The sequence below is a fragment of the Macaca nemestrina genome, chromosome 13, assembly GCF_043159975.1.
Source record: "Macaca nemestrina isolate mMacNem1 chromosome 13, mMacNem.hap1, whole genome shotgun sequence".
In the NCBI taxonomy this organism is placed as follows: Eukaryota; Metazoa; Chordata; class Mammalia; order Primates; family Cercopithecidae; genus Macaca; species Macaca nemestrina.
In genome coordinates, this window is record NC_092137.1 from 33,311,707 (window position 1) to 33,324,251 (window position 12,545).

The window sequence follows — 12,545 nt, forward strand, 5'->3', positions numbered from 1 at the left end:
GAATCGCTTGAACCTGGGAGGCAGAGGTTGCAGTGAGCTGAGATTGCGCCACTGCACTCCAGCATGGTGACAGAGCAAGACTCCATCTCAAAAAAATAAAAAAACAAAGAGTGAGTAAAAAAAAGTTTCTACCTTCATTTTAGTTATACTCTGGTGCTTACATTGTGCTTGCAAATAAACACAAGCAAGTACAATATATCAGATGTCAGATGTGGTGCATGACGTGAAGAAAAGTAGAGAAAAAGATTCAGAGTCTTTAGAGATCCCATGGTGGTCAGGATAGTCAAATACTAAGTTATTAACGTGCTGTTCCTGGCTAGTCATTTGTTTTGTCTCTAACCGTTACCTGTGATTATATCCTCTTAGTTCCGATATTTTATTATATATTGGTGAAATTTTTGCCCCAATTTTTAATGACAATTCTCTGTGATAACATTAAAGACTCTTTAAAAATTTCTTGTAATCACACCATTTTGGTGAAAAATCCTACATTTGGCATTTGTTAGTTGCCATCTGTAGAGATGATATCTGTCTCACAGGGGTGTTCTGTAAATCTTAGTATCTTTTTTTCTACAACTCTCCTCTCACTGAGTACATGTTTTTACATTGTTACAATCAAACATGTACAATGTTTTATATAACATTTCTTAAATTTGGCATTATGCTTATAGTTTTTTTCTAAACTCATCTATCTTCGTGTTGATTTGCCTCTCTTTCTATTGAATGATTTCATTAAGCATTGCTATTCAACCCCTATATTCTGCAGGGATTTTATACCAGTTAGACTTTCTGCTTCTTTCACAGACCAAATGATGAACTTGGTGAAACCATTAATGGCCTCTTTGTATTCATGCCATGTAAGCTGGATCTTACTGATTGATGCTTCTCTTGATTTATAAATTAGAGCAGAAATTGTTTTGGGCAGAAGTAGGCAAAATGTTAGCAGGTGTTGTCTGAGGGACTACATTTTTCCCCTAGTGTTTAGCTCAGGTCATACAATCCCTCATCCTCAATAGTTTATTATCCACTTCAAATATCTATCATTGCAGACTCTACCTAACACACATCATCCCTAATGCTTTTTGGCAACTCTTGTTGGCTCTTCTGTTAATGTAGCTTCTTTCAAGTTGTGGATTTCATTCTCTTGAGAGTCACGTTCGTCATTCAGCACTGTATTCCTTGGACCTGACATTCAGCCTGGAGTTGCTGCCCACTCGATCCCCACCTTTAATGACTATTTCATCACTCTCGGTTCTGGCCAGTTCCAAATGGCTGTTTCAACCAGGTCCTTTCTTAAGGGAAGCCAGCCTGTCAGGTATTCAATTTACAGGTTCTTCTTGACTTGTGGAGAGCTGGCCTGTTTCAAACCCGATGAGAGCCATCCCCCAAGGAAACTCTCTAATATTTAATAATTTAAAGATACATTTGATATTGCTAATGTAGAGATCTTAGTTCCCTGAATTTAGACAGAGTTTGGGCTGCATGACCTCTCTGAAGCTTAGTTTTATTATCTGTAAAATGGGGTTGAAATACATACTTTTAAAGGTTTATTGCCAGAATGAAATAAGCAATATGAAGCACTTAGTAGGCATCTGACAGATACATGGTGACCCCATCCATGCTGTAACCCTTCTTCCCCCAACTATTACTCTCCTCTGTACTGCTCTCAAACATAAGAGGTGCAGTAATAACTGATACTTGGTAAAGTAAATTATCACATTCTTTTTTTTTTTTTTTTTTTTTGAGATGGAGTCTTGTTGCCCAGGCTGGAGTGCAATGGCGTGATCTCGGCTCACTGCAACCTCTGCCTCCAGGGTTCAAGCGATTCTCCTGCCTCAACCTCCCAAGTAGCTGGGATTACAGGTGCCCGCCATCACGCTTCACTAATTTTTGTATTTTTAGTAGAGATGGGGTTTCACCATGTTGGTCAGGCTAGCCTCGAACTCCTGACCTCAGGAGATCCACCCACCTCAGCCTCCCAAAGTGCTCGGATTACAGGCGTAAGCCACCATGCCCGGGTCACATTCTTCTATATAACTATATTCTCTTTGGCAGTTTGGAGCTCATGTTGTATAGTTTTTTAATTCTTCCTATGTCATTGGAGCATTCTCTTTTTTTTTTTTTTTTTTTTTTTTTTTTTTTTTTTTTTGAGATGGAGTCTCCCTCTGTCACCCAGGCTGGAGTGCAATGGCATGATCTCGGCTCACTGCAACCTCCGCCTCCCGGGTTCAAGTGATTCTCCTGCCTCAGCCTCCTGAGTAGCTGGAATTACAGGCACGTGCCATCACGCCTAGCTAATTTTTGTATTTTTAGTAGAGACGGGATTTCACCATGTTGGTCAGGCTGTTCTTGAACTCCTGACCTCGTGATCCACCCGCCTTGGCCTCCCAAAGTGCTGAGATTACAGGTGTGAGCCACCGCTCCTGGCTTTTTGGAGCATTCTCTTATGAATGTAAATAATTTTGTGGTTTCTGTTTGATATCTCCCATCCAAATACTAACTGGACCCACCCTGCCTAGCTTCCAAGGTCAGACTAGATTGGGCACGTTCAGGGTCATATGTCTGTTGACTCCTTCCAACTTCTTAGTGTTCTTACTTAGCTGGAATATACTTCTTGGGAGCCATGATACTTCTCTGTAGGGTCATTAGTGATTCGTAACAAATGTTTAGGCATCTATAATAATGCTGCTCTTTCCATTCCTGTACTTTATTGTCTCTGCTCACCTTCACAAGGCAGAATATGCCATCTATTGGATATATGCAGCTAGCCTTTTGGGGGTTTATTATTTGTAGTTCAGTTCGTGGTAGATCTTGTGACCTGGTAACACAAATTTCTAAGATTTTGCCAGTGTAATCTTTCTTTTTTAATCCCTGATTAAGTTGAGAATGACTTTCTGACTCCCATTTAAGCTCTCTGAATGTGGGTCTTGGTTATTTGAAGAATTTAGTATAATTCAATCTGCTTGGCAACTGATTAGCTACAGTCTTAACCAAGACCTGGCACAGAGAACTTGAAGAATAAACTTGGACAGAAAACATGGAGAACTCATTGTTCTAGAAGTTCTTTTCACACTAGGATTTATTTTCAGATTTGAAGATTCAGTGTTAACTTTCATGGCTTATATGAATATTCATAGACTAAGCTGAGATTGAAGACTTGATACAGCAGGTATTTGTTTTATAGAAGATTGCAACTGAGTACAGCATGTACCTTTTTCATAGTTTATGTGCAAACATTAGCCTTATCCCTAAATTATTATATGGTAAAGGATGCTTCTGATCAATCACTGAGCTATTTATTGAGCTGTTGTCTACATATCTATATGCCAGAGAAGATTGGCAATTATAAAAATAACAACAAAAAACAAACTTTTGAAACCAGGGAGCATGGTTTGTGGGAACATTAATTATTATAACAAAATCCTTCTCATTATATAGTTTATGAAGGTTTTGACATGATGGCATCATTTGATCCTCACGGTAGTCATCTCTGTAGTACAAGTGTGAAATTGGAAGTAAGCCCAAACAAGTGAATGGGCTTACTAAAGGTTATAGGCAATAAAGATCAGAACCAGGATGTGATCCTCGATCTGTTATCTCTAAATCCAGTGTTTTGTTCTGTACAATGTCTCATGTGCCCTTCGTGTACACATAAGAAAACTAAAGAACAAAACAATATAACAAAGACAATAAGGAAAATAAAAGAGCATAGAAAGGAGAAAGCCACATGGGCTGGAATCATCCCTTGCAAGCAGCAATAACAATGGCTCGGGGATTCTAGAGTTTGAGATGGCAAGTCTGCACCATACGTAGTGGCAGTTGAGTTCTGCTGAAAGATAAAATGTTCCTTTGGAAAGGTGAGGTAGGGAGCCAATAATATGGTGGGATTAGTGATTGAATTTTTCTGAGATCATCCTTGGCTCTTTATGTAGGATGTACACAGCATTCATTGGTTCTTCTCCAGTTCTGAAAAGCAGTGATGATTCTTTGAGGATTATGTAACAAATGTTTGTCAGCAGCTCTGCTGCTACTACCACATATTTTAACTTCATCAAAATTGACAGAGGGGGTGTGAGATTCTGAGGATCTCCTGTACCTCAAGTGCAGTTGAGGTGGTTTCATCACACTGACTGGACCAACATCTGTCTCTCATTTTGCCGTGCTTGCTTTTCTGCCAAATATGTTCTCCCATCTTCTTTAGTGTAAAAGATTATGTGTGAAGAATAGTTGAGGAATCGCTGGAGTAATGGACACATTTGGGGTGGGGGTAATCCTGTGTTTTCATGTAGCTATAGTGCTAGAATAAGATGCTTTATCCCTATCTCAAGTGGTTCTCACTCTCTGAAGCCTGTATTGGTGATTAAGGAACAAACTTGAGTTTGAATAGCCTTAGAGAAATAATTGGCTATGTTGACATATTCATCTCTTTGAAAGTACAGAAAGTAATACAGGTAAATTATTGCTCTGGGACAAATTCTAGCCAACCCCAAGCAGCTGCTACATGAAATGTAAGTGAGCACAGGCTGGGGAGAACATGACTGGGTAACATCTGAATACCCTCTGTACATGGTGGGTTATGCCCACCAGGGAGGGGCTTGAGACAGTCTGGTATGTTCCCAGGATATTAGGAAGGTAAATTTTTTAAAGTTTCTTCACCTAGATGAATTACACCCCAAGGCAATGAGACGATGAGCCAGGTGGGATTACTGGCCAGCTGGGAGTCATCTCTGTGAAATTGTGGAGAATTGACAGTTACCAGAGGATGCGGAGAGAGTAATGTTATCATTTCCCCCCGAAAGAAAAGAAGCTGGAGGCTGGGCCCGGTGGCTCACACCTGTAATCCCAGCACTTTGGGAGGCCGAGGCGGGCGGATCACAAGGTCAAGAGATCAAGACCATCCAGCTAACACGGTGAAACCTCCTCTCTAGTAAAAATACAAAAAATTAGCCGGGTGTGGTAGTGGGCACCTGTAGTCGCAGCTACTCAGGAGGCTAAGGCAGGAGAATGGCGTGAACACGGGAGGTGGAGCTTGCAGCGAGCCGAGATGGTGCCACTGCACTCCAGCCTGGGTGACACAGCAAGACTCCATCTCAAAAAAAAAAAAAAAAGATTTTGGGTGTGGAGATAGGGGCTTGCTGTAGTGGCCAGACTGGTCTCAAACTCTTGTCCTCAAGCGGTCCTCCCATCTCAGCCTCCTGAGTTTCTAGGATTACAGGCAAGAGCCACCACACCTGGCTAGAACCAATTTTTCTATCAACACCGGTTTTTATGATGTTTCCTAACAGATAAAGCACAAAGGCCTATTGAACTCATGTATATGCGCTGGAAGAATTTGGGTAATATGAATATTCTGTAAGACCGTATCTTAGAGTAAGACAAATTTTGAGCTCCACCATGAAAACCAGAGGCATAGTCACCTCCCTCTGCTGCCGGGATAGGACAACCATGGGGTGGGTGGCGGGATGGGTAAGGACCACTCGCTTCCTTCATAACCTGTTTTGTGTTGCTGTAACAGAACACCTTGAGACTAGGTCACTTATGAAGAAGAGAGGTTTATTTATTTAGCCCATGGTTCTGGAGACTGGCAAATTCAAGATCTGTTGGCCACTTCTGGTGAGGGCCTTATACTGCGTCTTCATATGCTCGAAAACTGGGAGGTGAAGCAAGCGCATGCAAAGAGAGCAAAACACAGAGGCAACCTCACTTTATAACAATCCACTCTCTTGGGAACGATTTCATTCCCACGAGAACTAACCCGGTCTTGAGAGAAAGACATTCATCTATCTTAATGAACTAATCACCCCTTAAAAGCACCACTTCCCTATGCCGCCACCTTGACAACCAAGCCTCAACATGAGTTTTAGCAGCGACAAACCCTTTTCAAAGCATAGCACTTCTTATGGCATTGATGGGAGATCTTCCAAGGGTTGGAGGCTAGAACAGTGGGGGCCAAGCCTTCTGCTGTCATTACACCCAGGGCCCCACAAGTTTGTGTCCTTGACTAAACTGAAGAACACTGAAAGCCATTGAAGGTTTTTAAAGTAGAGGAGCCAACACCATTTATCAGATTTGTATTTTAGAAAAAGGTTTTTTCTGTCTGCAAGCTGAATAATGGATGAGAGAAGCCAAGTCTTAGAAAAACAAATGAAAAGACTATGGCAGTAACTCAGGTGAGAAAGAATGAAAGTAGGTGATTTGAGAGAGATTTGAAAGGCAGATTGGTATTCCTGGGCAATAAACAATGAGAGGAAAGAGGGAGAGCAAAAGTAAGGACTCTAGAAGGTATAACTCCCAGGTTTCTGACTTGGGCATTTGAGTAGATAACGGTACTAGATATTGGTATGGAAAATAACATAAAGAAAAGACAGGGGAGGGGTCAGTTTTGGCCATAAAGACTCAGAGGTACCTGGAGGACATCAAGGTGATGTCCAGTACACTGACCAGCTGGATGCATGGTTCTGCAGTTTAGGAGAGAAATCTGGGCTAACGACACAATGCTGAATTAATTTTACACCATTTGCGTCCTCCAAGTGGTTTTATGTGTGGCTGCTCTCTGGAGACCTTCCTTCTTTGTAGAGATTCTTCAGTGATATTTTACTGTCTTGCTGTTTTTTCAGGAGCATAGTTTCATTAAGGTCATGTACTTTCCATTCAAACTGTTCTATCTACAGTGATTGGCTTGACAGAATTCTGGTTCCATGCAATTATGTCTATAATAAGTAAAAGAAAGAATAAACACATCAGGCTACCCTAGATATTTCAAGGCATTCTGCTTCATCATTAATCATGAGTAGCCTAGAAAAATAGAAGTTTTGTAAGTGTCTCCTAAATGGTAATCTGCACTGTCTGTTGATTTACTTCACCTAGAGAAAGTATGGTCTTAGAAATTGATTTTGCTGTTACATTCTACAGCCTTATAAATCACTTTCCCTGGTGCATGAATAATTAAAGAGAGCAATCCATACATTTCTGAACTTGCTAACATTTTTGAAACAAAACCAGATACTAAACATGACATTTTCCTGTTGCTGTCTGGAATCGCTATGCCTGGTGTCTAGGCTCATTCCCATTATTTACTTTGGCTCCAATGCTTGGCTGCTTCTTTCAAGTTGTTTGCCTTCAGTGTTTACAGAAGTGGATTCCCACAACCAAGGAAAGGGTGGTTAATGAGTCAGTCTGGAAGTGCTATTTTTGTTGTCGTGGACTAGAGTCAGTTCACCATAATTAGTGATATTTTGTGAAAGCAGCACAGAGCACCTAGGCGGTACCATTTCCTTGGCTCTTCTCAATATGCGCCGGGAACACACCCAGGTGCACACTCACCGATATGTTTGCCGTGTTTTAGTACAACTCCATTTCTGCATTCCATTGTAAGAAAGAATCCAGTCTTAATGCAATGCAAATGCATGCACTCTAGACTCTGGATTGCTGAAGATTAGGTTTGTATTGTCAGTGTGCTTGTTGTGACTGCCTGAAGAGGGTAGAAAACTTTACTGCTTTCGTGGTGTAGTGAGCACTGAAAAGTGAAACGGATGCTGTCACATGTCTTTTCCTCCTCGTTTGCCTGCCTTATGTTTAAGATGCTTTGATTATGTTATAGACCCCTATAAGATTAAGCCTAAATTGTGACGTTGTATGTATAGTTTTAGCATTTTGTGATTTAAGTTCTTCCTCTTTAAGTTTTTGCTTCTTGATACCTCCCTAGTGTCTGTCACTGTGGCATACAGTGGACCTACCCAGGCTCATTCAAATGGAGCACAGAACTTACATATTTATTTTTGAAAAATAGTTATATATAGTAGGAACTTAATATTTTTTAATGAAATAAATTTTAGATGATTTTCAATATAAATGCTGTGTTAGCAAATAATAAAAACAAACCCCAACTCATGAATTCTCTCTTTCTTTAACTGTTTCTATCACTAGATTTAACTTTGCCTGTGACAGAAACTTACAGTCAGGTTAAAAGGATAGGCTTGGGTTCAAATCTTAGAATCACCCTTTTCTATGTGGTCTCGGGCTGGTTACTGAACTTCTCTAAGCTTCAGTTCCTTCCTCCATAAAATAGTTGGCCCATACGGATTTTGTTCGAGTTAAATGAGATGGTGTATGTAAAGCTTTTAATGCCCACATGTAGCAAGTGCTTGATAAAGATTAGGTGCTATTATTATCTACCTCTTCAGCCTATCCCCTATCTTCAGACTGCCCAGTAGGCTTGTATTTGTCCCTTAGCTTACTTGGTTTTTATCATATGAATTCACTGCCATTTTAGAGCTTTTTATTAGACTCTTTTTTACCTTTCTGTTAAAACTTCCCTGTGATTTCTCTGGGTCATGAGTCATATCTTTTGCTTTTGTGAACTCTCCCATCCTACTGAATTCATCAGTTTCCAAAATAGACCTCAACCCGTCTTTGGTTCTTTGGAAAATTCTTTCTTGTAGAGACGTTACGCTAAATCTCCCCTCTCTTCCTTCCTCCCCCCTACAACAAGCCATCTTTACTTCTTGAATTTACTCATAGAGCATATTTGGTTCTGAGTTACTTTCAGAAGGTAAGTTAAAGTATAGAACCGTCATCCATTTAGCTCACAACAAGCTGCTTTTTCTCCTGTGGGCTAATTTGAAAGTTTATCTTTAAGAATCTGCCTGGTCTTCTGAAGGTCTACTGTTTCCATTTCTAACCAAATCTAACTTTATCCATGTTTTCTTTTTCTTCTTTTTTTGTTCTTTCCATTATGCAACATTCTTCAAGATGTGGACGAGTGCCTGGAACCAAACGTCTGCACAAATGGTGATTGTTCCAACCTTGAAGGCTCCTACATGTGTTCATGCCACAAAGGCTATACCCGGACTCCGGACCACAAGCATTGTAAAGGTAAATACTGCCATCAAGTTTCCCATTTTTATTTAAACTTCATTTAAAGATAGATTAGCGCAATTAGCCTTAGAAAAAGGAACCCTGCTACCTGTGTTTATTTTGACCGAGCGACTCAGAGCACATATTGGTTGGCTTGGCTGAAAGTGGCTCCTGGCTGTGGTTAAATACAGAGCATATCTATTTACATGAAGGGAAACGATGTATTTTTGCTGAGTGTCTGTAAGCCACAGATCTGTTCATCTAAATTTTTTTTCTCACCATAAAAGCAATACACACAGTTGCACAACTCTGTGAATATATTAAAAACCATTGAATTGTACATTTTAAATAGAATTGTATAGCATGTGAATTATTTCTGAATAAAGTTGATATTAAAGAAACCAGTATACACTCATTTTAGAAAATTTAGCAGATACAGAGAGAGAAGAAATAAGAATCTCACATAATCTCATTAATGAATATTCATATTTCATGGATATTGTAAAAAAAAGATGTTCTGTGTAGAATTTTATATCTTGCTTTTTACCACTTAATAGTATATCTCCCATAAGCATTTTACATTCCATTCATAACTTTTTTTCAAATGTTATTTTTAGAGGCTGTACAATATTCTAGTATATTGCCATATCACAATTTTCAACTTCTTATTAGTGAGCAAAACTGGTACAGGTCTCTCTCTCTCTTTTTTTTTTTGAGCTGAAGTCTCACTCTGTTGCCCAGGCTGGAGTGCAGTGGTACAATCTCGGCTCACTGCAACCTCCACCTCCCAAGTTCAAGTGATTCTCCTGCCTCAGCCTCCCGAGTAGCTGGGATTACAGGCACCCACCACCACGCCTGACTAATTTTTGTTTGTTTGTTTGTTTCTTTGTTTTTGGTGTTTTTTTGAGACGCAGTCTTGCTCTCCCTGCCAGGCTGGAGTGCTGTGGCGCTATCTCGACTCACTGCAATCTCTGCCTCCTGAGTTCTAGCGATTCTCCTGCCTCAGCCTCCTGAGTAGCTGGGATTACAGGTGCCTCCCACCATGCTCAGCTAATTTTTGTGTTTTTAGTAGAGACGGGATTTCACCATGTTAGGTAGGCTGGTCTTGAATACCTGACCTTGGGTGATCTGCCCACCTCGGCCTCCCAAATTGCTGAGATTACAGGCGTGAGCCACTGCACCCGGCCAGGTCTCTTTTAAAAATAAACTTTTGTCTGAACTTTAGAATTATTTCCTTATTCATAAAAGTGGAGTTATTGGGTAAAATGTTCTTTTTTTTTTTTTTTTTTTTTATACAGAGTCTCACTCTGTCACCCAGGCTAGAGTGCAGTGGTGCAATCTCGGCTCACTGCAGCCTCCACCTCCCAGGTTCAAGCGATTCTCCTGCCTCAGCCTCCCGAGTAGCTGGGACTACAGGCTCCCGCCATCATGCCTGGCTAATTTTTGTATTTTTAGTAGAGACAAGGTTTCACCATATTGTCCATGCTGGTCTCGAACTCCTGACCTTGTGATCTGCCTGCGTCAGCCTCCCAAAGTGCTGGGATTACAGGCGTGAGCCACCACGCCCAGCAAAAATGTTCTGAATTTTTTTACTATTTGGTTTTGTTTTTGTTTTTTTAATTGGCATATAATAATTGTCCATATTGTACATATTTATAGGGTACAGAGTGATATTTTGATACATATATTGTATCATGGTCTTTTTACTGTTTTTACAGGAGAACATTCTCATTTCAAATATATATTTATTTTAATTCTAAAAAGGTTTAATATTTGTTTTATATGCTCATTCCCTTTAGCAATTCTCTGAACACTTCTAATTTTTAAACATTTATTTTATATACTTATTTAACATTTATATTTCTTTTTAAAATTTCCATTAATATCATTTCTCATTTGTCAGGCTTTTTATTTTTTGAATCAATGTATATGAATTCTTTTTATATGTAATACATATATAAATGTATGTACACATGGCCGGGCATAGCACTTTGGGAGGCCCAAGGCAGGTGGATCACCTGAAGTCAGGAGTTCGAGACCAGCTTGGCCAACATGGCGAAACCCTGTCTCTACTAAAAATACAAAAATTAGCCGGGCTTGGTGGCATGCGCCTGTAATCCCACCTACTCAGGAGACTGAGGCACAAGAATCACATGAACCCAAGAGGCAGAGGTTGCAGTGAGCTGAGATCATGCCACTGCACTCCATCCTGAGTGACAGAGCAAGATTCAAAATAGAGTCTCAATGATAATAATAATAATAATAAATGTATGTACATTACATATACATTTTTGGTGGTACACTCTTGTAATTTCTCTAAGTCTTCCCTAGTTTTTCTTTTTAAGATTTTTAAAAATTTTTTTCTTATGGTCAAATCTGTAGATTTTTTTCTTTTCTGCTTACTTTTACATCTAAAAGTGTGTTCTAGCAAAGGGCAAAAGAGAAAATAAGTAAAAATGTTCTTCTTAAGTGTCTTGATGTAAGTGAAGGATCTAGGGTGATAATTAATTTCTCACTATGGTAGGCACCCTGGTATCCTGTAAGAATTGGGGCCTCTTCCGCTGGCAGTAGGGAACGTGCAGGCATCTGAATTTGATGCCTTGCTCCCATAATATAGCAGAGCAACGGTGGATCTTGGCCACTCCTAGTGGAACATCTAACGTAGGCACACCTCCATTGCTCCTGGTCCCTTCCCTTTTGGCTCACATTCACAGTTTCCTACTGACTTCTTAAGCCAGGCATCTCCTCAGACCAAATTAAATACGAGAAGCATCTGAAAGGTATTATTTCTTCCCCCATACACTGGATCAGTGGTGGATGAGGATCTCAAGCCTTAGGAGTCATGGTTCTCTTTGATTGCTATATCTAGTGTATTTTCATATCCTGCCATTTTATCTTCTTTCATCCTAATCTGCCTAATTTTTTTCATCTGCTTGTTGATAAAAACTCTTGTAATCTGTCCTCCTCCTTCATATTCCAAACTTAGTTGTCACAGTCGCATTCTCTGACCGATCCAAATCAATGTCACAACTGCCCTGTGAAGATTCTGTGCTGATTTGGACCCAAGTACTTGTTCAAGATTATCCTGCCTTTCATATTCATCTTCTTCTTCACTGCTTACCTGATGTGGCTCTTCCAGTGGTTCATGGTATGACCTTGGGAGAATAATCTCAGGTTTCCAGACATTGTGTCATCCCTAAAATTAGAGAATCGGACTCTCTAATGGGATACTCAAAGTAGGCACATGTTGAATGAATGACTCATTACCACTGTCTTGCTCTCGGCCATTGCCACCCCAGCTGAGCCTGGGAAAGATTGGTTGGGGAGACAAGACAACTAATGGCTATCTAATATCCAGGATTATATTATATATTAAAGTCTAGTATTTAGGTTTTTTTTAAGGCAGTATATCAGATCCTAGTCCTGATGCATAGAAGCTGTGTGAGCTTGGATAAGTTATGGCATCTTACTTCACTAAGCCTTACTTTTCTCATCTACAAATAAAAGGGAACAATAATGGTACCTGGTAAGAGTTGATATGAGGATTGCATGAAGTAATACAGGGACAGAGATCACGTAGAGAGAATTAATTAATGCAGGGGCAGAGCATGACATGGTGGTGGTGGTGTTTGCTAAATTAGAGGCATAAACAAAGTTTTGTTAAAGCCAAAGAGTGTGTGGCTAACTCT

At 40.0% G+C, this 12,545-nt stretch overlaps 1 protein-coding gene across 18 annotated transcripts in view; it reads left to right on the top strand.

Annotated features, from left to right (window-relative positions):
* The window catches only part of LOC105464817 (latent transforming growth factor beta binding protein 1), a 445,139-nt gene that overhangs the window by 328,692 nt on the left and 103,902 nt on the right, over positions 1–12,545 (top strand). For all 18 annotated transcript variants that reach the window (XM_024787691.2, XM_024787692.2, XM_011712889.3 and 15 more), the window contains one exon: positions 8,752–8,874. In XM_024787691.2, the coding sequence (XP_024643459.2) occupies positions 8,752–8,874 (123 nt within the window). The remainder of the gene's footprint in view (positions 1–8,751; positions 8,875–12,545) is intronic.